The following is a 22990-nucleotide window of genomic DNA, read 5'->3' as shown; positions in this document are numbered from 1 at the left end:
CGGGACCAAAACTAGTGGGCTAGTGGGCGGGGCCATGGCCAGAGGGCGGAGCTGGGGCTAGTGGGCGGGGCTGAGGCCGGTGCCAAGGGGCGGGCCCAGGACTAAAGGTGTGGGCCGGGGCTGTCCTGAACGCCGTCTCCCCAAAAGGAGACCGCCGCTGCCGCCGTTCTTCCCGGGCCCGCCGGCCCTCCTTCCCCCCGACCTCCATCCGCCCCCCGACTCGCCCGGACCTGCCCCCTGGGGCTCTGCCCCACACTGCGTCCAAGCCCCCCGGAGGGGCGCGGCCAAAACGTGCGGGAGGGAGGCGGGGCCGGGGGGCGGAGGCGGCTCAGCTGCTCGTAGCTCTTGCAAAGAGGCAGTGCCCAGCCGGGGCAGAGGAGGGGGTCCCTGCAGGCATGCATGTGCATGCGTGCAAGGAAGCCTGCATCTTTAATTGCACCCAGAGGGGGGAGGAGGAGGGGGACAGGGCCTAGCTCTTGCAGCGAGAGGCAGTGCGGAGCTGGGGCAGAGGCGGGGTCCCTGCATGCATGCATGTGCGTGCATGCCAGGAAGCCTGCATCTTTAATTGCACCCATTCACCCTCCCCCAGAGGGAGGGGGACAGTGCGGCTTGGTGTGGGCGTGTGTGTGAGGGTGCCCGCCCGCCCGCCCCTGCCCCAGCCGTGGGGATCCTTTTGGGGAGGCGCAGCTGGGAGGAGGAGGAGGAGGAGGAGGAGGAGGAGGAGGAGGGAGGACAGGAGGAAATGTCTTTCTGCACTTTTCGGGTTTAGAGTTGGGGCTGTTTCCTGGTCTCGCAGAAAGAGGCAGTGCTGAGTTAGGGAGTCAAAAATAGACCTTTACAGGGAAATAGAGGGGGGGGGGGGAGTGTGTGTATGTGTGTGTATGTGGTGGAGAGGGAAAGAGGAGACAGAGAGAGAGGGAAGGGAGGGGAGAGAGAGAGAAAAGCGCAGCATTAGGCTTGTTTCCAGGAGAGAGCCCTCTCTCCCTCTCCCCCTGGCTCCCTTCATTGTATGGTATTTATAGCCCTTCTGCAGGCTCCTTTTCTCTCTCGAAACATCCCTCTTCCTCGCATCGCTTTTATTTGGGGGGTCGGGGGTGGGGGGTGGGGGGGGAGGGAAAGGAAGGGAAACCTGCTTCGGATCAGAAAACGCCGAGAGACCATCTTTTCCAGCCGCGGGCGAGCGAAGGGCTGGAAACACCTCTAAAGATCCCCATCTTCCCCACCCCCCCCCCCCCCCCCCCCTCGCTTGATCGATCCATAACCGTGCCTTGACATCCAAGCCGGCGGGCAGACATGGGGTGTTTGGGCAACAGCAAGACGGAGGACCAGAAGATCGACGAGAAGGAGCGACGGGAGGCCAACAAAAAAATAGAGAAGCAGCTGCAGAAAGAGCGGTTGGCTTATAAAGCCACTCACCGCCTGCTCTTACTGGGTAAGGCGACGGGGCCGGAGCTGCCCAGGGCCGCGGACCTAACGGAGGAGTCGCGCTGTGTCGAGAGCCGGGCGCGTTGTGGCGAGGAGGGGGACCTGTCCAGCGCCCTGCACAGCCCCCGAGCGCCCAACCACTTGGACCCCCGGACCAACGAGGGCTGCCGGTGTTATCCCACCCCGAAAGGGGCTGGATCCCGCCTCCCCCCCCGCGCAGTGCGGGGCGCAGGATGGTGCAGAATCTACCCGGGGTGGGGGGTGGCCCACCGGTGCCCACCGGCTGCCAGGCGCCTTTGGAGAGACACTCAGTTTTCCTTTGCCTTCGCAGGGGCCGGAGAGTCAGGAAAAAGCACCATTGTCAAGCAGATGAGGATCCTGCACGTCAATGGATTTAATCCAGAGTAAGGAACCGTCCTCCTCCATCAGGCGTTTGGTTTAAAAGCCAATCCGACCACCCAGCCACCCTCTGACATTGCCCGCACCCTGCCTGGAACTGCATCATTATTGCTCTCTCTCTCTCTCTCTATTATTTAACCGCACGTTGGTCCATCTGTGGCTTGACCCTGGTTCTCCCCCCCCCCCTCCCCCGCAAAAAAAAGAAGAAATCTGAGGAAATACTGCTGTTGTATTTTGGCTTGTATTTCCTCCTTATCTCCCCTCTACTGTCTCATATATTGTTGCTACTGCAGTGCTTGACAGGCCCCTGTGTAGCAACAACATGGCGACTACTTTTTACATAGCCGCAAAATAGCTTAATATTCAGTGGGTCTCTGTTTATAATGTGAAAATGCATCCGACAGTTCCATGTATGTTGTCAGGCGGGAGGAATTATTCTCTTTTTTTCTGGCTGGTGGCTACTATAAAAATGAAAGCTTGTTCTGCAGAATGTGATTCATTATCGTGTAGCCTTGGGGTGTATGATTATTTATTTTTGGCCCCAGCACCCCATGCCCGTTTCTGCTCACCCCTACATAGATCATCCTTCTCCATATTACCCTTACAGCTGTATTTCTGGGGGTGCGTGCGGACCTGCACATTTGTAAAGATGCTGCATTTACTCCTTTACATGCATAACAGGTACTGAAACTGTATAGATCCATGCACGAATTTGGATCGTGTTTCGAAATGCAGTGTAGGATTGAAAATGCATTTGTGTACGTGAGTGCGTGTAACGTTATACTGTGCTGAGAATAAGGAGATGTTCTCCATTCCCAAGAAAAGATTCGCAGCTGTGCTTTTGGTGGTCTTATCTGGCTTACTTAAAGCAGTCTTGCTCTTCATATGGTGCTGCAGAGAGAATTCATTAGTGCATCTTAAAGGTATAAATGCCTAAGTAACAGTTACGGGGATTGTGATACCCTCACTGATTAACTAGATTGATGGTAGGGTGGAATCTAACTGTTATCACTTTCTTTCAATACAGAGAAAAGAAACAGAAAATTCTGGATATCCGGAAAAATGTTAAAGATGCTATTGTGGTAAGGATACACGTTTTTGGGGGGTGGAGGGGAGTCTTTGGTCATTTTTGTTTGCGTGTACTGGAAGTCATAAATGCTCTGCTCTCTAGGATTGTGTTGACAGTAAGCCTCTCGCATTTGTCAATTTAAATTAGTATGTATTGATTCTCTGTGCTCTATTCATTCAGATTAACCACTCTGTTTTTTGTTTATTTATCCGACTTTAGACAATAGTTTCAGCAATGAGCACTTTAATACCTCCAGTACCATTGGCTAACCCAGACAACCAATTTCGGTCTGACTACATCAAGAGCATAGCCCCTCTTTCTGATTTTGACTATTCACAGGTAAGCCTTAAAATAGTTATTTTTATTTCTCTTCATGCTAGGGATCAGCAGCTGTGTTTAACTATTTAAAATGAATTGCGTTTCAGTTCTTACAGCTAAGACGTTTGCTGCAGATAACATTGTTGCACCTGATTCAGAGTTGATATAGGCTTGAGTTTTAATAAACCTTTAGTCTTCTTTAAAATCTCTGTAAAGAAAAGTTTCAGTAGGAAATAGCCTTCCAAACAAAATTTGTAAAGGTCTTGTCGATTTTTAGGATCAAAGTAGAATTGTGAAGAATGCTTTTGTGAAATACTTACATTCTTAATCTTTAGAAAGAAAGCCTACCCTTACAAAATTGATTTAATGCTGGTCATGAAAATATTTCAATTGCTATATATAGTACACTGAAGTACTATATATAGCAACTGAAGTATTTTCATATATGTATACTCACAGTTTGCCAGGTATGAAATCGGATGGGCAAATGAGATATTTTGTTTGCTTGATTACATCTGAAAAAGTTTGGAAACAACAAAATTGAGTTGACTCATCATATTTCAGTCCTGTTTCAGTTAGAAGAGTATGATACATGCTCTGCATTGAAATTCAGAGACTGGTTTCTAAATGTTTATAGTATAGTTGCTGTGTTATAATCTGATTCATGAAGTACGGCATTTGAGCTGACTTGTCTTCTACTTCATGTCTCTTACATCTGATGGTCTTGATTTTTTGGATGTCAGTCACTGCTTATAGAAATGTGTAAAATAAGCATTTACTCCCTCATAAATGAAAATGATATGAATTTGAGTGCTGTCGGTGTTTGAGAGTGTGCCTTGTAGAGAACGCCTGAAATGAGTAAATCAGCAGGGAATTTTTTTCTACTCTGAAGGCTGAATTTTTTTTTAATTATTGGATGTTAAAGTGGTTCTGCATGTTGCAAGTTATCAGCACTTCAAAAGCAGTTATTTACTGTAAAGTGCCTTCTGATTATTATAACTAGTGTAATGGGGTGAAGGGTAGGGGTTGATTTGTTATATTTCATGACTCACATTCCATAGTGTGGTTTGCCTCTGATAAATCTTCCTCTTTGAATGTTCGAGATAAAATAATTCAGAGATCTCGAAGAGCTGGAATTTAACATAGAACTGGGTTTCTACAGAAAGCTAATAATAATGTTGGTATTTGTTAAGCGCTTACTATGTGCCGAGCACTGTTCTAAGCGCTGGGGTAGACATAGGAGAATCAGGTTGTCCCACGTGGGGCTCACAATCTTAATCCCCATTTTACAGATGAGGGAACTGAGGCACAGAGAAGTTAAGTGACTTGCCCACAGTCACACAGCCGACAAGTGGCAGAGCTGGGATTCGACCTCATGAGCCCTGACTCCAAAGCCCGTGCTCTTTCCACTGAGCCACGCTGCTTCTCCAAGCAGCTCTGGAAAGCTCTGGCCACAGAGTACACCCGCATACATAGCGTGATTGTTCGCTTAGGTATAATAGGGAAAAAGAATAAAATCCCCTTAAAAAGTATCTGTAGGCTACCCTGGAATTTTAAGAGAGTAACTTAATTGAGTTTAATTCAATTATATTCTGCTTTGAGTTAATGTGAAATTGGGAAACATCTCATTTTCAGTTCGGAGTGTCACGATTTTTCTTCTTCTTGGCATGAAAGTTGAGTAAAATGTGGCCTCCTCTGGGTAATTTTTAATCAGGCTCAGGCCCTGCTTGCATAATGGAGTCACAAACCCGATGTTGAGTGACGGACGACGCCATGAGTTTGACAAATTAGAGAAACTGGTCCATAGTGTAGGGACCGTTAAAGAACTAGAATATCCATTTTAATGTAGCCTACAGCTTGGACTATAAATCTTTCTCCTTAGGAATAAACCAGGACCTGCTCAAGAAAATAGGGTTTTTCTTGCATAGGAACATGAGTGAACAGTTTCAAGATTTCTTTGCTATGCCTTTTGTAAATTACAGGTAGTCATTAATATAAATGAAGGGAAGGAGGATTTAACACTAGCAAATGCTCAGCACACTTTTTTTGAAGAATGCATTGTGTGCTTTAGACTTTTGATACATTGTTTGACTACCTGTTGGTCTGTTAACTACCACTTTGATCCATTGTCTGGCTACAGTGCTGAATCAAAGCCCGGTGAGAAACCTATAACCATTCTTTATTTTATAGACATGATATTAAAGGATGTAAATGAGGGAAACAATACCAAAATAAGTACTGGGCTTCCTCTGGCACTAACCTTCTCACTGTGCCTCATTCTCACCTGTCCCGCCACCGACCACTGACTCACATCCTGCCTCTGGCCTGGAATGCCCTCCCTTCTCAAATCCGCAAAACTACCACTTCCCCCCTTCAGAGCCCTACTGAAAGCTCACCTCCTCCAGGAGGCCTTCCCTGACTAAGTCCCCCTTTTTCCTCCATTCCCCCCCCGCCCCGCCATCGCCCCAACTCGCTCCCTTTGCTCTACTCCCCTCCCCGCCCCACAGCCCTTGTGTATATATGTACCTATTTATAATTCTATTTATTTTTATAAATGATGTGTATCTATAATTCTTTTTATTTATAATAATACTACAGATGCCTATTTACTTGTTTTTTTCATCTGTCTTCTCCCTTCTAGACTGTGAGCCCCTGTGGGCAGGGATTGGCATGGGCTTTGGAGTCTGGGCTCATGAGTTCGAATCCCAGCTCTGCCACTTGTCAGCTGTGTGACTGTGGGCAAGTCACTTAACTTCTCTGGGCCTCAGTTCCCTCATCTGTAAAATGGGGATTAAGACTGTGAGCCCCACGTGGGACAACCTGATTCCCCTGTGTTTACCCCAGCGCTTAGAACAGTGCTCTGCACATAGTAAGCGCTTAACAAATACCAAATACCAACATTATTATTGTCTCTGTTGCTGAATTGTACTTTCCAAGCACTTAGTACAGTGCTCTGCACATAGTAAGTGCTCAATAAAGAGGATTGAATGACTTAGTGCCTGCCAATTTGGGACTGACATATGATTATTATTGCTACTAATATTATTGTTACTGCTACAATAATAAAATACCAATAATAATGTTGGTATTTGATAAGTGTGCTGGGGTAGGTAAAAGTAAAAGTAAAGCAGGTCGGACACAGTTCCTGGAGCCATGTGAGGATATGAGATTATGTGTCTGTTTTATTGTACTCCCCCAAGCGCTTAGTACAGTGCTCTGCACACAGGTAGCGCTCAGTAAATACAATTGAATGAAGTAGGTGGGAGAAGAGGTATTTTAATCCCCATTTTACAAATGAGGCACAGAGAAGTGAAGTAATTTACCCCAGGTCATACAGCAGAAAATTGGCAGAGCCGGACTTACAGCCCAGGTTCTCTGATTCCCAGACCCATGCTCTTTCTACTAATCAGTCAGTCACTCCTATTTATTGAGCACTTACTGTGTGCAGAGCACCATACTGAGTGCTTGGGAGAGAGTGCAGTATACCAATAAACAAATACATTCCTTGCCCTCAATGAGCTTACAGTCTAGTGGCCATGCTGCTTCTATTCTGTGGTCTTTAAAACCTTGGATTTGCTTTCATGGTTGTACAGCGTCATCCTAACATCCCTTTTTTGTGAAATGAGAGTAATGTAACAAAAATCAGTGCCTCCACAAAAGTCTGTTATAAGAGGAAATGCCAGTCTGTAAGTAGTAATCTTGAAAGTTAGATTCACATTGGCTAGTAGGGTACTGTTTCAGGTGGTTTAATAATGACTTTTAAAATCAATCAATTATATTTATTGAGCAATTAGTTTGTGCAGAGCACTGTACCAAATGCCTGGGAGGGTACAGTACAACAAGGTTGATAGACCTGTTCCCTTACTTTGGGAAATAGGGAAGGTGATTTGGGTCCACAATCATTTTTCTTTATTGTTTTAAAATTTTTATTTACTTGAATCCAAGTTGACATTTCACACCCACATTACAGAAAAGTCTAATTTTTAAAAGTTAATGAGTGAGGGAAGCTTTTGAATTTTAAATCCTCAAATGATGACTTTGAAATAAATTCAACTTTTTATTTAAGTGCTTAGCAGGTGGCAGGCATTGTAGTAAGTACTGGGGTGGCCTTAATCCCCATTTTACAGATGAAATAACTGAAGCCCAGAGAAGTGTAGCGACTTGCCCGAGGTCACATAGCAGAAAAGTGGCAGAGCCAGGATTAGAACCCAGGTCTTCTGACTCCTAGCCCCATGCTCTGTACTTGAAAAGCAATTTTTTTTTACATCACATTCAAGTCTCTACTCATTCAATAAGATTATACCCCGTACCTTTTCATTAAGGATTTCTTTATTTTGCCCATTGATTTTACAGAAATTTTGAGTTACAAATAATTTAATTGGAAATGCAGTGCTTTCAGAGTCATTCATAGTATTGTCTTATGCTGTCTAGTCGTTTCCTACCCATAGCGACACCACGGACACATGTCTCTCAGAACACCCCACTCTCTATCTGCAATCATTCTGTTAGTGGATCCATAGAGTTTTCTTGGTGAAAATATGGAAGTGGTTTGCCATTGCCTCCTCTGCAAAATAGACTTGAGTCTCCACCCTTGACTCTCTCAATGCCGCTGTTGCACAGCATGGCTGAGTTTTGATTTGTAGCAGATTGCCTTCCATTTGCTAGCCACTGGCCAGGCTAGGAACGGAATGGATATTCATTCATTCATTCATTCAACAGTATTTATTGAGTGCTTACTATGTGCAGAGCACTGTACTAAGCACTTGGAATCTACAGTTCAGCAACAGATAGAGACAATCCCTGCCCATTGACGGGCTTACAGTCTAATCGGGGAGACAGACGGACAAAAAACAATAATAATAATAATAATGTTGGTATTTGTTAAGCACTTACTATGTGCCGAGCACTGTTCTAAGCGCTGGGGTAGACACGGGAATCAGGTTGTCCCACGTGGGGCTCACAGTCTTAATCCCCATTTTGTAGATGAGGTAACTGGGACACCGAGAAGTTAAGTGACTTGCCCAAAGTCACACAGCTGACAAGTGGCCGAGCTGGGATTTGAACCCATGACCTCTGACTCCAAAGCCCATGCTTTTCCAATGAGCCACGCTGCTTCTCTCAGACAACTTGATCACGATAAATAGAATCAAGGGGATGTACACCTCATTAACAAAATATGTAGAGTAATAAAAATACATACAAATGAGCACAGTGCTGAAGGGAAGGGGGAGGAGCCGAAGGAAAGGGGAGAAGGGGGCTTAGCTGAGAGGAGGTGAAGGGGGAGCTCAGAGGGAGCAGAGGGAAAAGGGGAAGCTCAGTCTGGGAAGGCCTCTTGGAGGAAGTGAGCTCTCAGTAGGGCTTTGAAGAGGTGAAGAGAGTTAGTTTGGTGGTGAGGAGGGAGGGCATTCCGGGACAGCGTGGGGACGTGGGCCAAAGGTCGGGATAGGCGTGAAAGGGGGACGGTGAAGAGGTGAGCGGCAGAGAAACAGAGTGTGCGGAGTGGGCAGTAGAAGGAGAGAAGGGAGGAAAGGTAGGAGGGGGCAAGGTGATGTAGGGCCTTGAAGCTCAGAGTGAGAAGTTTTTGTTTCGTGCGGAGGTTGATAGGCAACCACTGGGGGATTTTAAGGAGGGGAGTGACATAATAATAATAATGTTGGTATTTGTTAAGCACTTACTATGTGCAGAGCACTGTTCTAAGCTCTGGGGTAGATACAGGGTAATCAGAGTGTCCCACGTGAGTCTCACAGTTAATCCCCATTTTACGGATGAGGCAACTGAGGCACAGAGAAGTGACTTGCCCACAGTAACACACCTGACACGTGGCAGAGCTGGGATTCAAACCCATGACATCTGACTCCCAAGCCCAGGCTCTTCCCACCGAGTCACGCTACTTCTCCAGACATGCGCAGAGCGTTTCTGCAGGAAGATGATCAGGGCAGTTTTGCCTCTGTTTGACTCTCCCTCCCATAGCCAAGTTTGGTAGAGTATTGGAAACTCTCCAGGTGCAACCTTGAGAGGGAACATTCATAGTATAAGGGCACCTAAAAGTCAGTCTTTTCTTGTTCCTGTCAACCCTTCCCCATTCACTTCTAGTAGACCACTGCTTTCCCCATCTTCAGCGTCCTTTTAAAATTGTATTTCCAGGAGGCCTTCCCCGATTAGTCTGTCATATCTGACGGTCTACTCCACCCTCAGCCACCTTTGACATTATAGATCATCACCTTCTCCTTGAAACTTTATTCCAACCTTGGATTCACTGATACTGCCCTCTCTTTGCTCTCCTCCTATCTCTCTGATCGCTCCTTCTCAGTCTCATTTGCTGGCTCCTCCTCTGTCTCCCACCCTTTGACAATGGGGGTCCCTCAAGGCTCAGTTCTAGGTCCCCTTCTATTCTCCCTCTACACCCACTCCCTTAGAGAACTCATTTGCTCTCATGGCTTCAATTTCCATCTCTATGTATCTGTTTTCCACATCTACATCTCCAGCCCTGAACTTTCTCCTTTCCTGCCATCTCGCATTTCCTCATGCCCTCAAGACCTATTTGGATGTCCTGCTGACACCTCAAACTTAACATGTCCAAAACTGAACTCATCTTTCCACCCAGACCATCTCCTCCCCCTGTCTTTCCCATCACTATAGACAGCACTACTATTCTCCGTGCCTCAGCAGCCCATAACCTTGGCATTGTCTGTCACTCATCTTGCTCATTTTACCCGCATATTCAGTCTATCACCAAATCTTGTCAGCTCTACCTTCGTGACAATACTAATATCCACCCTTTGCTTTCTATCCAAACTGCTACACTGCTGATTCAAGCACTTCTCCTATCCCAACTTGATTACTGCATTTGCCTCCTCCCTGACCGACCTGCCTCCTGTCTCTCCCTACTCCAGTCCATACTTCACTCTGCTGCGCAAATCATTTATCAAGAAAAATGTTCAATTCATGTCTTCCCCTCTCCTCAAGAACCTCCAGTGGCCGCCCATCCATCTCCACAACAAACAGAAGGAGCTCCTTACCATTAAGTTGAAAGCCCTCAATTAGCTCTTCTTAGCCTACCTCACCTCACTAATCTACTACTGCCTAGCCATGTACTCCACTCCAGTGCCAGCTTACTCACTGTGCCCTGAACTCATTTGTCTCACTGCCGACCCCTTTCCCACATCCTCCCCCTAGTCTGGAACTTCCTCCCCCTCTGTATACACCGGACCACCACTCCCTCTGCTTTCAGAGCACTACTAAGGTCACATCTTCTCCAAGAAGTCTTCTCCAATTAAGGCCTTTTTTCTTCCCGGCTCGCTCTCCCTTCTTATGCTCTTATGTCTCTTATGTTCTTTAATCTGTGACCTTTGGACACTTGGTATTTGCCCCAACACACAGCACTCATGTACATATCTTCAAATTATATATTATAAATCATTTATTCATTCATATTAATGTCTTTCTCTCCCACTAGGCTCATTATGGACAGGGAATGTGTCTGCTAATTCTGTTGTACTCTCCCAAGTGCTTAGTACGGAAGCAGCGTGGCGCAGTGGAAAGAGCACGGGCTTTGGAGTCAGGGCTCGTGAGTTCGAATCCCAACTCTGCCACTTGTCAGCTGTGTGACTGTGGGCAAGTCACTTAACTTCTCTGTGCCTCAGTTCCCTCATCTGTAAAATGGGGATTAAGACTGTGAGCCCCACGTGGGACAACCTGATTCCCCTGTGTCTACCCCAGCGCTTAGAACAGTGCTCTGCACATAGTAAGCGCTTAACAAATACCAACATTATTATTATTATTATTATTAGTAGAGTGCTCTGCACATAACTATTGCTCAATAAATATGATTGATATCCCCACCCTATTTCCCTTACTGTCAATGCTTCGGTGCTTATGGGTTATCTAAGCCCATAGGTGGTAATAATAGTAATAATTGCCGTATTTGTTACGTACTTATTATGTGCCAGACACTGTACTAAACTCTGGGGTGGATATAGGCAAATCAAGTTGGGCATAGTTCTTGTCCCACATGGGGCTCACACTCTTAATCCCCATTTTACAGAGACGGGAAGTGACTTGCCCGAGGTCACGCAAGACAAGTGGTGGAACCAGGATTAGAAGCCAGATCCTTCTGACTCCCAGGCCCGTGTTCTATCCACTAGGCCACGTTGCTTCTCTTACTGTACAGCTATATCTTTATACTCTTTTGTTCCCTTTACCTGTAGTTTATCGATCTCCCCTGCTAGCCTATAAGATCCTTGGAGGGCAGGGGTCCTGTCTACTGACTCTCTTGTTTTCGCCCGAGCATTTAGTACAGTGCTCTCTACACAGTAACACTCATTAAACGATTGTTTGATGGGTTAAATTTTCTTTTGCTGGCACTAGTTTTGAGCACATTCAAAGAATAATAATGTTGGTATTTGTTAAGTGCTTACTATGTGCAGAGCACTGTTCTAAGCGCTGGGGTAGATACAGGTTAATCAGGTTGTTACACGTGAGGCTCACAGTTAATATCCATTTTATAGATGAGGTAACTGAGGCACAGAGAAGTTAAGTGACTTGCCCATAGTCACACAGTTAAGTGACTTGCCCATAGTCACACAGCTGACCAGTGGCAGAGCCGGGAGTCGAACCCATGACCTCTGACTCCGAAGCCCAGGCTCTTTCCACTGAGGCAGTAATAATGGTGCTAGTTGTTAAGCGCTACTCTATGCCAAGCACTGTACTAAATTCTGGTCTTAACCAGTTCGGAAAGAGTCAACCCACAATGGGGCTCACAGTCTAAACCGGAGGGAGAAGAGGTATTTCATCTGCATTTTACAGAGGAGGAAACTGAGGCCCAGAGAAGTTAATTGATTTACTTAAGGTCTTGTAACAGGCAAGTGACAGAGCTAGGATTAGAACCCAGATCCTTTATCTCCCAGGTCCATGGTCTTTTTACTAGACCATACTGCACAAGAGTATGCAGTAAAAAATGGTATTATATTTTTTCTTCTCTTGTGATCTTTGCAACCTTTTCTCTTTTAAAACTTTTTCCAGATGAATTTAAAATTTAACTTTAAACTCATTTTTCAAGGTAATTAGTGATATCTAACTGTTGTTCTCAATATTATAATAATCAGTGTTTAGAACAGTGCTTGGCACATAGTAAGCACTTAACAAATACCATTATTATCGGTGAATTCTTTCCAATTAAAATGTTCCACACACACTATTTGTAAACTCTTATTTAGATTACCATCTGCTTCATCAGAAAGATAAAATTATATATATATATATATATATATATATATATATATATATATATATGTGAAAAGGTATACATATCTATTGAACAGACATTTTCTTCCTTTGAAGGTGAAATGTCGTGAAACATGGAGTCAGATCTTTTCAAACAAAAATTTCCTTTTTGGAGACTACATAGGTTTTGAAATACACATTTCAAAATTGTTTAAAAGAGTTTTGTAGTGTGTAACTTTTTTTAAAGTAATGATATACTTTTTCCAAACAGAATATTCATAGAGGTTTTGAATTTCTATTATATTTTGGAAGAGATATTTAATTTTAGTAACCACAATATTAATGTAAAGTCATAATGTCATTTCTGTGGTTTTTGTAAAAAAAATAAATCAATAACCTCTTTAAATACTCTCAAAAGATTATAAATCATTTAAGATGACACAAGCAACTTTCAAGAAATGCAATTTTCAAAAAGTTTAGAGGTTGTCATAAATTTTAAACTGAACATTATAAGACATTCCTCCAACTCCGATGATCTCAGTAAAAACATTCCCCGCCCACATGGAGCTTACGGTCTAGAGGACCCTCAGGGATGGCTTACCGAGTTGGTGAGGGACCAGAGATGTCCACTGCTGCTGTTGCTGCTGCTATGCTTGGACCTCGGTCTGTTCCCTGTCTCCCGATTGGCAGTTTGTCAGGGATCGTCTCTGGCACTGGTGGGTCAGGGCCAAGGTCTATGGATGGTTCAATAGTCTATTATTATATTGTACTCTCCCAAGTGCTTAGTACAGTGTACTACACACTGTAAGCACTCTATAAATATGACTGAATGAATGAGTGAATCACTCCTGCAAATGTAACTCTAGTGCCAGTCCTGCTCGCAGTAAATGTGTTTTTATTGTTTTATCGGTGTTTATTTAGTCCTTAGGTGCCTGTCGCCAGTCCCCTTTTCCTCTTTTATTATTGAGATTGTGAACCTTTCAAGGGCCAGAGAACTTTGCCTAATTCTTAACTGTGTATGCTTTCCCAGTGCTCAGTACAGAGCATTTTGCATAGTAGATGCTAAATAAATACTTGTCCTATGCACTTTTTCCTATGAAACCACTGATGCTTGAGCCATGCCCATTCCAAGTGGAAAAGCGAACAACTGTATTTACATGGACTAAGTGGCACGTGAATAAAGAATGAGTGTTCAAGGAGATGTTTAAGTGTTTACTCAGGTATTTAATAGTCATTTCAAGTTAAAACAGTATTTCTAAGCATTCTCTTTACCCTGCAAGCCAAGGCAATTTTGTGGTGCCTGCCCATATCTTGCTGCTGTAATTTTGAAGTTTGGGAAAGGTAAAAAGAAATACCTTAAACGAATACCTTAAAAATGAGGGATTGGCAATGAATTAATTTTACTTGATTTTAGATCTCTGTGATTTCTCTTTCAAACTTGGGATGGGGGTAGGATAAAGATGTTGCTTTTAAAAACCAGTGCTCTTGGGGACTGAGTTTGAGACAAGTATGTTGTGGTTAGATTACATTTTCCTTTGCTCAACCATGATATAGCATTGCAAAGCAACTTTTTTGCAAAGACAGGTGCCAATAATGGAAGTAATTGACATGTCATCATACACAAGTAACTGCAGAACAGGTGTATTAAAAACTGACTATTCTGAGAAATTCCTAATTAGGTGAAATTATTTTGTAAAATTTCAGTTAAGTGCTGGAATGAGATCTTTGTACTCCAAATAATTCAGTGCTAGGAAACAAGACTCGAGAATGATTTCTAATAATAATTATGGTGATTTTTAAGCACTTACTATGTGCTAAATGCTGGGGTAGTATATGATTCCTCTGCAGTAATAATAATAATAATAATGATAGCATTTGTTAAGCGCTTACTATGTGCCGAGCACTTTTGTAAGCGCTGGGGTAGATACAAGGTAATCAGGTGGTCCCACATGGGGCTCGTACTTTTAATCTCCAATTTACAGATGAGGTAACTGAGGCTCAGAGAAGTCAAGTGACTTGCCCAAAGTCACTCAGCTGAAGAGTGGAGATGCTGGGACTAGAACCCACGACCTCTGACTCCCAAGCCCGGGCTCTTTCCACTATGCCACGCTGCTTCTTTGTATTTGAAGACAGTGTCCCGATGGTGAAATTCACCATGAAAGGGTGTGTGACTGAAAAGACCAATGTGGGGCTCACAGTCCCGGCCATAGTACATACACAGAGCACCTTTCCCTTGTTGTATTGTCAAGTTTAATGCCATTAGAAGGATGTGAGATCATCTAAATCTCCCTCCAGTGTACTTAGCACATCTATGGATTGAGGTTTGGCAGCATTGAGGTTGTTTGCCGTTAGTGTTGTACACTGAGTTCCCAAGTGCCCCAATTAGTATATGGAAAATGGAAAAAGATGCGTAGCACGTGAATAGGAACAACTCTGTATTTTGGTTTTCTTTATCTTAATACTGACTGAACTGTGGTTAAGGAGCGCTTAGTTTTCTTCTCTCCTTCTCTGCAATCTTGTACTTCTCCAGACTTCAGGACATCTCTACTTGGAAGTCCCACCGACACCTCCAATTTAACACATCCAAAACAGAACTTCCCATTTTCCCATTCAAACTCTATCCCCCCCGTTACTTTCCCATCACTGTAGTTAACACCATCAACCTTCCTGACTCAGAAGCCCATAAACTTGGTGTAATCCTTGACACATCTCTCTCGTTCAACTCACATATTCAGTGTCATGCAGTCCTGTCCGTTCTACCTTCACAATATTTCTAGATTCCACCATTTCCTCTAAATCCAAACTGTACTCTCTCAAGGACTTAGTACAGTGCTCTGCACACAGCGAGCACTCAGTCACTTCGATTGATTGTTACCATGTGGATCCAAGTACTTTCTGCATCAGCCTCCTTGCTGACCTTCCTCCCTGCAGTCTCTCCCCACTCCAATCCATAATTTACTCTTCTGCCTGGATCATTTTTTCTAAAATGAAGTTTGGTCCACATTTTCCCTCTTCTCAGAAAACCTCCGGTGGTTGCCAATACTCCTCTGCATCAAACAGAAACTCCTTATTATCAGCTTTAAGGCACTGAATCATCTCTCCCATTCCTATGTACTGTGCCTCAGTTACCTCATCTGGAAAATGGGGATTAAGACTGTGAGCCTCTTGTGGCATCGACTGTGTCCAACCCGATCATTTTGTATGTACCCCAGTGCCATGCCTGGCACGTAGTAAGCGCTAACAAATACCATAAAAAAAACACCTTGCTGATCTCCTACTCTAACACGCCCTGTACGTTTTGTTCTTTTAACACCAGCCTTCTTAATATACCTCAACCTCATTTATCTCACTGCTGACCCCTTGACTATGTCCTCCTAACCTGGAACTCCCTCCCCCTTCGTATCTGACAGACCAGCACTCTCCCCATTTTTAAAGCAGTCTTATTAGTCAGTGGTATTTATTGGGCACTTACTATATACATAGTATGATACTAAGGGCTTGGGAAAGTACAGTGCAAGAGAGTCAAATGAGACCCATGCCCACAAGGAGCTTACAATCTATACCTAAAATCATCTCTTCTCCAAGAAGCCTTCTCTGTGTAAGCCTTCGGTTTGCCTACTCCCTCTGTTATCCGCATCGCCTGTGCACCTGGATTTGTACCTCCTAAGGTACTTGATATTTATCCCACCTTCAGCCCGAAAGCACCTATGCACATATCCTTGAACTCTACCATTTCCCCTATTGGTAATATATTTTGATGTCTCTCTCCCCATCTAGGTTGTAAGCTCGTTGTTGGCAGGGATCTTGTCTACCAACTCTATTGCACTATGTAGTCTCCTAAGCGCTTAGTACTTTGCTCTGCACGCAGTCAGTGCTCGGTAAATACCATCGATTGAATGTTGGAGTGCTTGTTTACTCCTTCTTTATAAACTGAGCTAAAGTAATGTATTTTCTCAGTTACGTCATACACAAGTGTCAGATATTAGAGCCCTACTTTCATTTTCGTCCTCTTAATGAAGAAATCACATGCAAGCCTTTCTTTGTACTTGTATAGCCGCCCATTATAAAAGAAATCAAGACTACAAAACTTCGGAAATGAATTCATGGCAAGCGTTCCCATGGTAGTCAGAAATGATCTCTTGCTTAAATCTAGTTCATCCACTTTTCACTGAATTAAAATCTCAATATGAGTTTTATTTAAGTTTTTTTAATTAAAAATTTGAGGTCAGAGTAGTTTAGAGAGTACCTAGTGAGTAAAACTAAAAATAGGATTCAGAACTGCCAGTCTAGTAATTTTGACTCCAAATTTGATCTGTTCTGATTCAAAATAAATAGCTCACATGGATGAAGTTTTCTTTGGGGGTTTCACATACGTCTTCGGTATTTTTAGGAACCACCATTCCAATGACAGGAGCACCCAAAGATGCAGCTTTCATTTCTGTAGGCCCTGCCCGCCCCATTATTCCCAGAGCCTTCAGCATCATCGATGCAAATATCTGAATAAAAGAAGGAAGTTGGAAATATTTTGTGAAAATTTACCAAGCTACTGGGTAGGCCAGTCTTCAGGTACAACCACCTTAGATACTTCCAGTTGAAGTTTGTTTCCACCTGAATTATTGGGTTGGAAAAAGGGCTTTGAAGTCTCTGAAATTGGAAAACTACATATATATTCCTCCCTCCCCCAGCTGTTTTTTTCTTCACTCTTCCCACTCACTCCTCACATTTCTGGGCTGCACTACCACTTTGCTAGTGAGTAAGTATTGATTACCCCAAGTCATGGGAGGCTGTAGCGGAGGAGAAAACAATTCCCAGATATCCAACTGTGTGATACTTTGAGAACTTTGGCCTCTTGTTCTTGAGAGGCAGGACAGGTGCAGAAAAGCAGATCTATGAAATTCCTTTGGTACCACAGATACAAAAAAAGGCTTGTGGATAATCTAGTTTTCGTTTCTCAAAGTTTCAGAAAGGCATAGCCGAAAATGGAAAAATAAATGTTATCCTGTTTTGTGTCACATACTTTAATCCACAGCTCTGCCTAAATTTCTTTTGCATTGTCCTAGTTGCCAAATAATGTTATGCTGACTACTTCTGTGGGATGATGTAATGCCAAGCAGAAAAGATTTGGGGTTTCTTGAGTACTCTTAGTTGTGAGTTTTACAGCTCTGACGGAGTGCAGTTTCAACCACAACATTGTATTTACATGAAATGTACTTTAAGGAAAAAAAATTGGGAAATATCTCTAAGGCAAAATAGAAACCATAGATAAGTCATTATTTCAGATTTTTACTAAATCACTTACCCAGTTCATGGAGTATCTGTGAGGTGAAACTAAAATCAACTTTTCTGTTTATTCACAGCTTTGTAAAAAGGGGTGGTTATTTAAAGGGCAGATTCTAATTACTAAAATTAGGATTTTGGACTATCTGTGTTTTAATTTATCTTTGTTATTCCTTTCCTAAATTACCACAAGGAATTGACTGTTAAATTTGCCGTATAATTCATGTAGAATCACATGAGCTCCATGTGGCATAGGGACTGTATCCGATCTGATTGTGTATCTACCGCAGAGCTAGTGTGATCCTTGGCACAAAGTAAGGGCTTACAAATACCACGATTACTGTTATTCGTATCTCTAAAAGAGTGAAACCCGAAGTTAAAGGGGACTCAATTCCAGAAGAAATACTCACACTGTTGCATCCAATTAATTACCTTTTCATTACGGGAAGGTAACTTATCTGCTAATTCTGTAGTACTCTCCCAAGCACTTGAACAGTGCTCTGCACATAGTAAGCACCCAGTAAATGCTGTTGATTGATTGATCTTTTTTCCTTTTTCCTAAATTCCAGTTTATGCCAGTGCAAAAGAGTTTTCTTAGAATTTTTGAGTATTATCCTTATCCTTACAGGGGTTTATAATAAAGTTTACCTGAAAATATTTGGTTCACATGGATGATTTTGAATGTCAGTTGTGTTTTTTCCAGTACGGTTCAAATCGGTTAAAAAAAGAACTTTTATTTCATAGTGACGGGATTGCCAGCATGTTACCATAGCGACCTTGAGAACCCTTGACTAGGTGGGGATGGAGGAGGAGGGGAGACTTGAGGAGCCTACATTTCTGGCCATTGCACTTTGCCCTCGGAACTAGCTCTAGGAGGCTCCTTGTTTGCTTCAGTGAACAATTAAGGGGTCGCTCAGAGTCAGATGTGGCCAGAGGGCCATGGGCAATGGAACATTAGTGTTTCTATCTATTTCCTCCATTAGGAAACCTTGCCCATTTTTGTTCATTTATTCATTGTCGTATTTATTGAGCACTTATTGTGTGCAAAGAGAATGCAATACAACAGTAAACAGACAAATTGCCAGCCCACATATGACACTTCACATGGAATCTCTGTATGCAAAATATTAATAATAATTATGGTATTTAAGCACTTACAATGTGCCAAGCACTGTTCTAAGTGCTGGGGTGGGTACAGGGTAATCAGGTTGTCCCAAGTGAGGCTCTCAGTCTTAATCCCCATTTTACAGATGAGGTAACTGAGCAAAGTGAAGTGACTTACCCAAGGTCACACAGCAGGCAAATGGCACAGCCGGAATTAGAACTCACGCCCTTGGACTCTGAAACCCGTGCTTCTGCCACTAGGCCATGCCACTTCTCATCTACAACCCTAGTAATGGTGGATGATGGCATTTCAGCTATTAATTGACTTTGTCAGTCATGGTAATGAAGACTCCAAGGATAAACCTGTTCTCCACCTATTTCCACATAATCCAAACTAAATGATTTTTCATTTTTCACTGACTATGAAAATTGGAAAGGTTTTTTCTTTTTCTTGACTTGCCGTAAATATTAACTTGGCATGAGAATCTTCAGCTCCAGAACTTAATTATTTGGAAAAAATCAAGGGACTAATAAGTACTTTCATTCTAAAACACCATGAAAAGCAGTGCTGCTGCTGCATGTATTAGCACCTTTGAAAAATCAATAGTTATCCAATAACATTGTGTGTTAATTTTTCAAACATTGGAAAAAAATTGTATTTTCCCATTCATGTTTTCTATCAGTCATAAATACATTTCTTTTAAAACTTCTGTCCAAGAAGGTGGCCTGAATCTCCCCCCCACCGAATAATGGGCCTCTTCAGGCTCTCTTTCTCCTGCAAAGAGAGACTCTGGCTGTCATAAAACACAGTTGTTATGGCAGTCACACGTGCATGTTAGTTCTCATGTAAGTCCAAGGACACCTACCTGGATATCGAGGAGCAGCTACGAGCCTGTTTATAATATAATAATAAAAATAATAATTATGGCATTTGTTAAGCACTTACTATGTTCCAGGCACTCTACTAAACACAGTGGTGGATACAAGCAACTCAGGTTGGACACAGTCTCTGTCCCGCATAGGGCTCACATTCTTAATCCCCATTTTACAGATGAAGTAACTGAGGCCCAGAAAAGTTAAGTGGCTTGCCCAAGGCCACACAGCAGACAAGTGGCAGAGCTGGGATTAGAACCCATAACCTTCTGACTCCCAGGCCCATACTCTATCTGCTGCACCATGCTGCTTCTCTGCTTATGCTTCTTTATGCTTCTCTATGCTTATGCATACCAGACTCATTTCCTCTTCCCAGAGATGTTAATTTGGGTCCAGTTAATAAAAAGTAAGAAATTTCAAGGGATAGCAAGACCATACTTGGCACTCTCGGTGGGGTATGGTTCAAATCCTTTGCCCTGTTCCGTGCTGTAATTCCAGGCCATGAACCTTAAAATACAGGGGAGCGTCTAGTTTTGTTTTCTGTTTTTAAAAAAAGAACTTAAGAAATTCCATTACTGGGCTAGAGCCCAGTCCATCCAACCTTGCCACTTGTCTGCTGTGTGACCTTGTGTGTCACTTAACTACTCTGGACCTCAGTTACCTCATCTTTAAAATGGGGATTAAGTCTGTGTCCAACCTAATTAGTTTACACCTACCTCAGCGCTTAGTACAATGCCTGGTACATAGTAAGCACTTTGCAAGTATAGTCATTACTGATATCTGCCACAACAGTGAGAATAGGCACCATGTAATGGTTATTATCCTTGACTTCTATTTAGAAATGGGCCATCTAATACCCCCATCTTACCTTTTCACATCTCTAACTGTAAGCCCACTCTGGAGTCCAAACCCCACTTGAGCCCACTGACATTTTCTGCCAGGACAATTTCTTGTAGCAAATTCCATGCATACCACCTGCTGTGTGAAGACGTGTTTCTTTTTGTTTATTTTGAACATGTCACCCTCAGATTTTAATAGGTGCTCCCTTTTGCTGGTGGTGTGGGATTTGGTGAACAACAGTTCCTTGTTTGCTCTACTCCATCAATAATGACCCCTTTCAGCCTGCATCTTTCCAGTCTGAAGAGTCCCGACTCTTTCAGCGTCTCCTTATTCACTTGGTCGGCATCTTGGTTGTCACCTCTGTACCATCTCCATGTCATTTCAGTGTTGTGGTGACCCAAGTTGCACAAAGTAATCCAAGATGTGAGCACCCTGTGGTATTATATGATGGCAAAACTATGGGGTTTGGGTTTTTTTTGTTTTCTCTATCCTCCCTGATGAGACCAAGGGCCACTTTAACCTCTGTCACACATTGGTCAGGTGATTTAAAAGGACAATCAGCAATGACTCCAAGATCTCTTTCTTGGGTCGTGACTGGTCACCCTGAGCCCATTTTCATGTGGTTGTAATTGAGCTTATTTTTCCCAAGATGTATTCCCTTCCCTGTGCTCACATCTGCCATTTTTCAGTTTGCTCGCTCGGTTTTATGAGGTCTTCCTGCAGTTTAAGAGTTGGGCTCAGGGGGTACTCGGCCCCCACCTTTTTACTGCCGATCAGGGGAGTTCAGAGTAAACCCAACAATTCTATAAAGCAAACTGATTACCTTCACTTTTCCTCAGAAAAGCAAATACTACAGTGATTTGCCCAGGAGACTGGGACTTAGCATCTCCGACTTTGCCACGAGTGACTGTTTTTGTTTGAAGGGGAATTAGTTTGTATGTGTCTTGGTGAGGAATTAGTATGTGTCTTGGTGATGTTCTACTTATGTAGGTGTGGATGGTTTCTTGGGCAGAAGCTCTGGGGAGGGTGTGTGTTTAAATGCCTGCATGATATGGAGTTGGTGAGGTGACAGGGCAGGTGAAAAGTTGTGAGGGAGAGAACATTTTTGTGGGAAAAGGAACTTTTCAAAATGCTTGCCGAGCCTGAAATAGAATATTCATTGTGTAGGTCATTTAGTCCCGTTTCTCAGTTCCCACTTGAAATTTCTTTTTATTTTTCTGACATCATCTCAGCAACTAACAGTGATTGGAATGTAAAATGGAAAGACTGAAGATAGGGTTACCCACTACTGCTTTTTATTATTTAACTGAAATTGAGATTCTTTGCATATTCATCTTTAGTAATCAAAATAGCATATAGTGAAATCTTAAGTATCAGTTTATTCAAAATCATATGAAATTTAGAGCAACTGTTATTCCCTAGCCAATTAGATTCCTCTTCTTCTTTCATGAAAAATCAGACTAATTCAAAAGTTCACACTTCAGTGGAAGTGATGAGGTTGTCTAAGCGATTTGCTTAAAATTCAAGGTCATGTTTTATTAATATTTTTGTGCATTTCATCTTGGAATTTTAGTTAAATTTTGATTTATTACATTTTTTTTTATTATGGAGGTTCAGATTTGTGGGCCTCTGTCCCTTAATGTAATATATTTCTTAAAGAATTGTTCCATATGTGATTATCTAAAAGCTCTTCTTTTTTTTTTTAAAGGAAGACTCACAATTAGAGTTTGCCTTTCTGAAAATAAAGTGAATAAATTTGGATATATGATTACAAATATGCCCAAATATTGAATCGTGTTGTCCAAGATTTTATCCATGGCCATTTGAAGAACTTTAAATAACTTATTTTTAGCTGAGCTTCAGTACTTCCTGGTAGCCTATCAGGAATTATTTGATTTTAAAAAGTCAGCAAGGTACTGTAACTGGAAATTGAGATTCTCTCTTTGCATATTTGTCTTTAGTAATCAAAATAGCATATAGTGAAGTCTTAAGTATCAGTTTACTCAAAATCCTATGAAATTTAGAGCTTTAGACATAGAGAAGGAATATATGAGTTGGGCTACTATGCAGAGAAGAGATGAGTTTTGCTTGAATAGAAACTATCATTTTCTCTCATTTTCAGTTTACACTGTATTAACAAAAGCTTGATTTGTGTATTTTCTTTGGTGAAAGAACCAGAATCAGCAGTGAATAGAATTAGTTTGGTTTGTGGGGGAGGGTTATTAAAAAGAAGCCATTGTATTTTTATCTCAGATATGTCATCATGATTTTCAGTGTGAGATAGGGGTGGGGAAACTGTGAGCTCCAGTCTCAAAATCAGATAGGATTCCCTAGATCTCAGATTTGCTTTGCTCATTTTTCTGGGGAGTGTGAGGAGAAAACCCCAGGAATCATGCCTTAGACAATCCAAAAGAAATTCCTGATCACTTCACATTCCTTAGCTGTTTCAGGTGATGTAGGTCA

At 42.7% G+C, this 22990-nt stretch overlaps 1 protein-coding gene across 1 annotated transcript in view; it reads left to right on the top strand.

Annotated features, from left to right (window-relative positions):
* Positions 1 to 1096: 1096 nt before the first annotated feature.
* The window catches only part of GNAL (G protein subunit alpha L), a 270722-nt gene continuing 248828 nt past the window's right edge, over positions 1097 to 22990 (top strand). Inside the window, exons 1-4 of the mRNA XM_029066742.2 lie at positions 1097 to 1432; positions 1757 to 1829; positions 2852 to 2906; positions 3113 to 3232. Of these exons, the coding sequence (XP_028922575.1) occupies positions 1294 to 1432; positions 1757 to 1829; positions 2852 to 2906; positions 3113 to 3232 (387 nt within the window). The 5' untranslated portion in view covers positions 1097 to 1293. The remainder of the gene's footprint in view (positions 1433 to 1756; positions 1830 to 2851; positions 2907 to 3112; positions 3233 to 22990) is intronic.

This window comes from Ornithorhynchus anatinus, chromosome 5 (genome assembly GCF_004115215.2).
Source record: "Ornithorhynchus anatinus isolate Pmale09 chromosome 5, mOrnAna1.pri.v4, whole genome shotgun sequence".
In the NCBI taxonomy this organism is placed as follows: domain Eukaryota; kingdom Metazoa; phylum Chordata; class Mammalia; order Monotremata; family Ornithorhynchidae; genus Ornithorhynchus; species Ornithorhynchus anatinus.
This window is presented reverse-complemented; position numbering and strand designations above follow the sequence as displayed.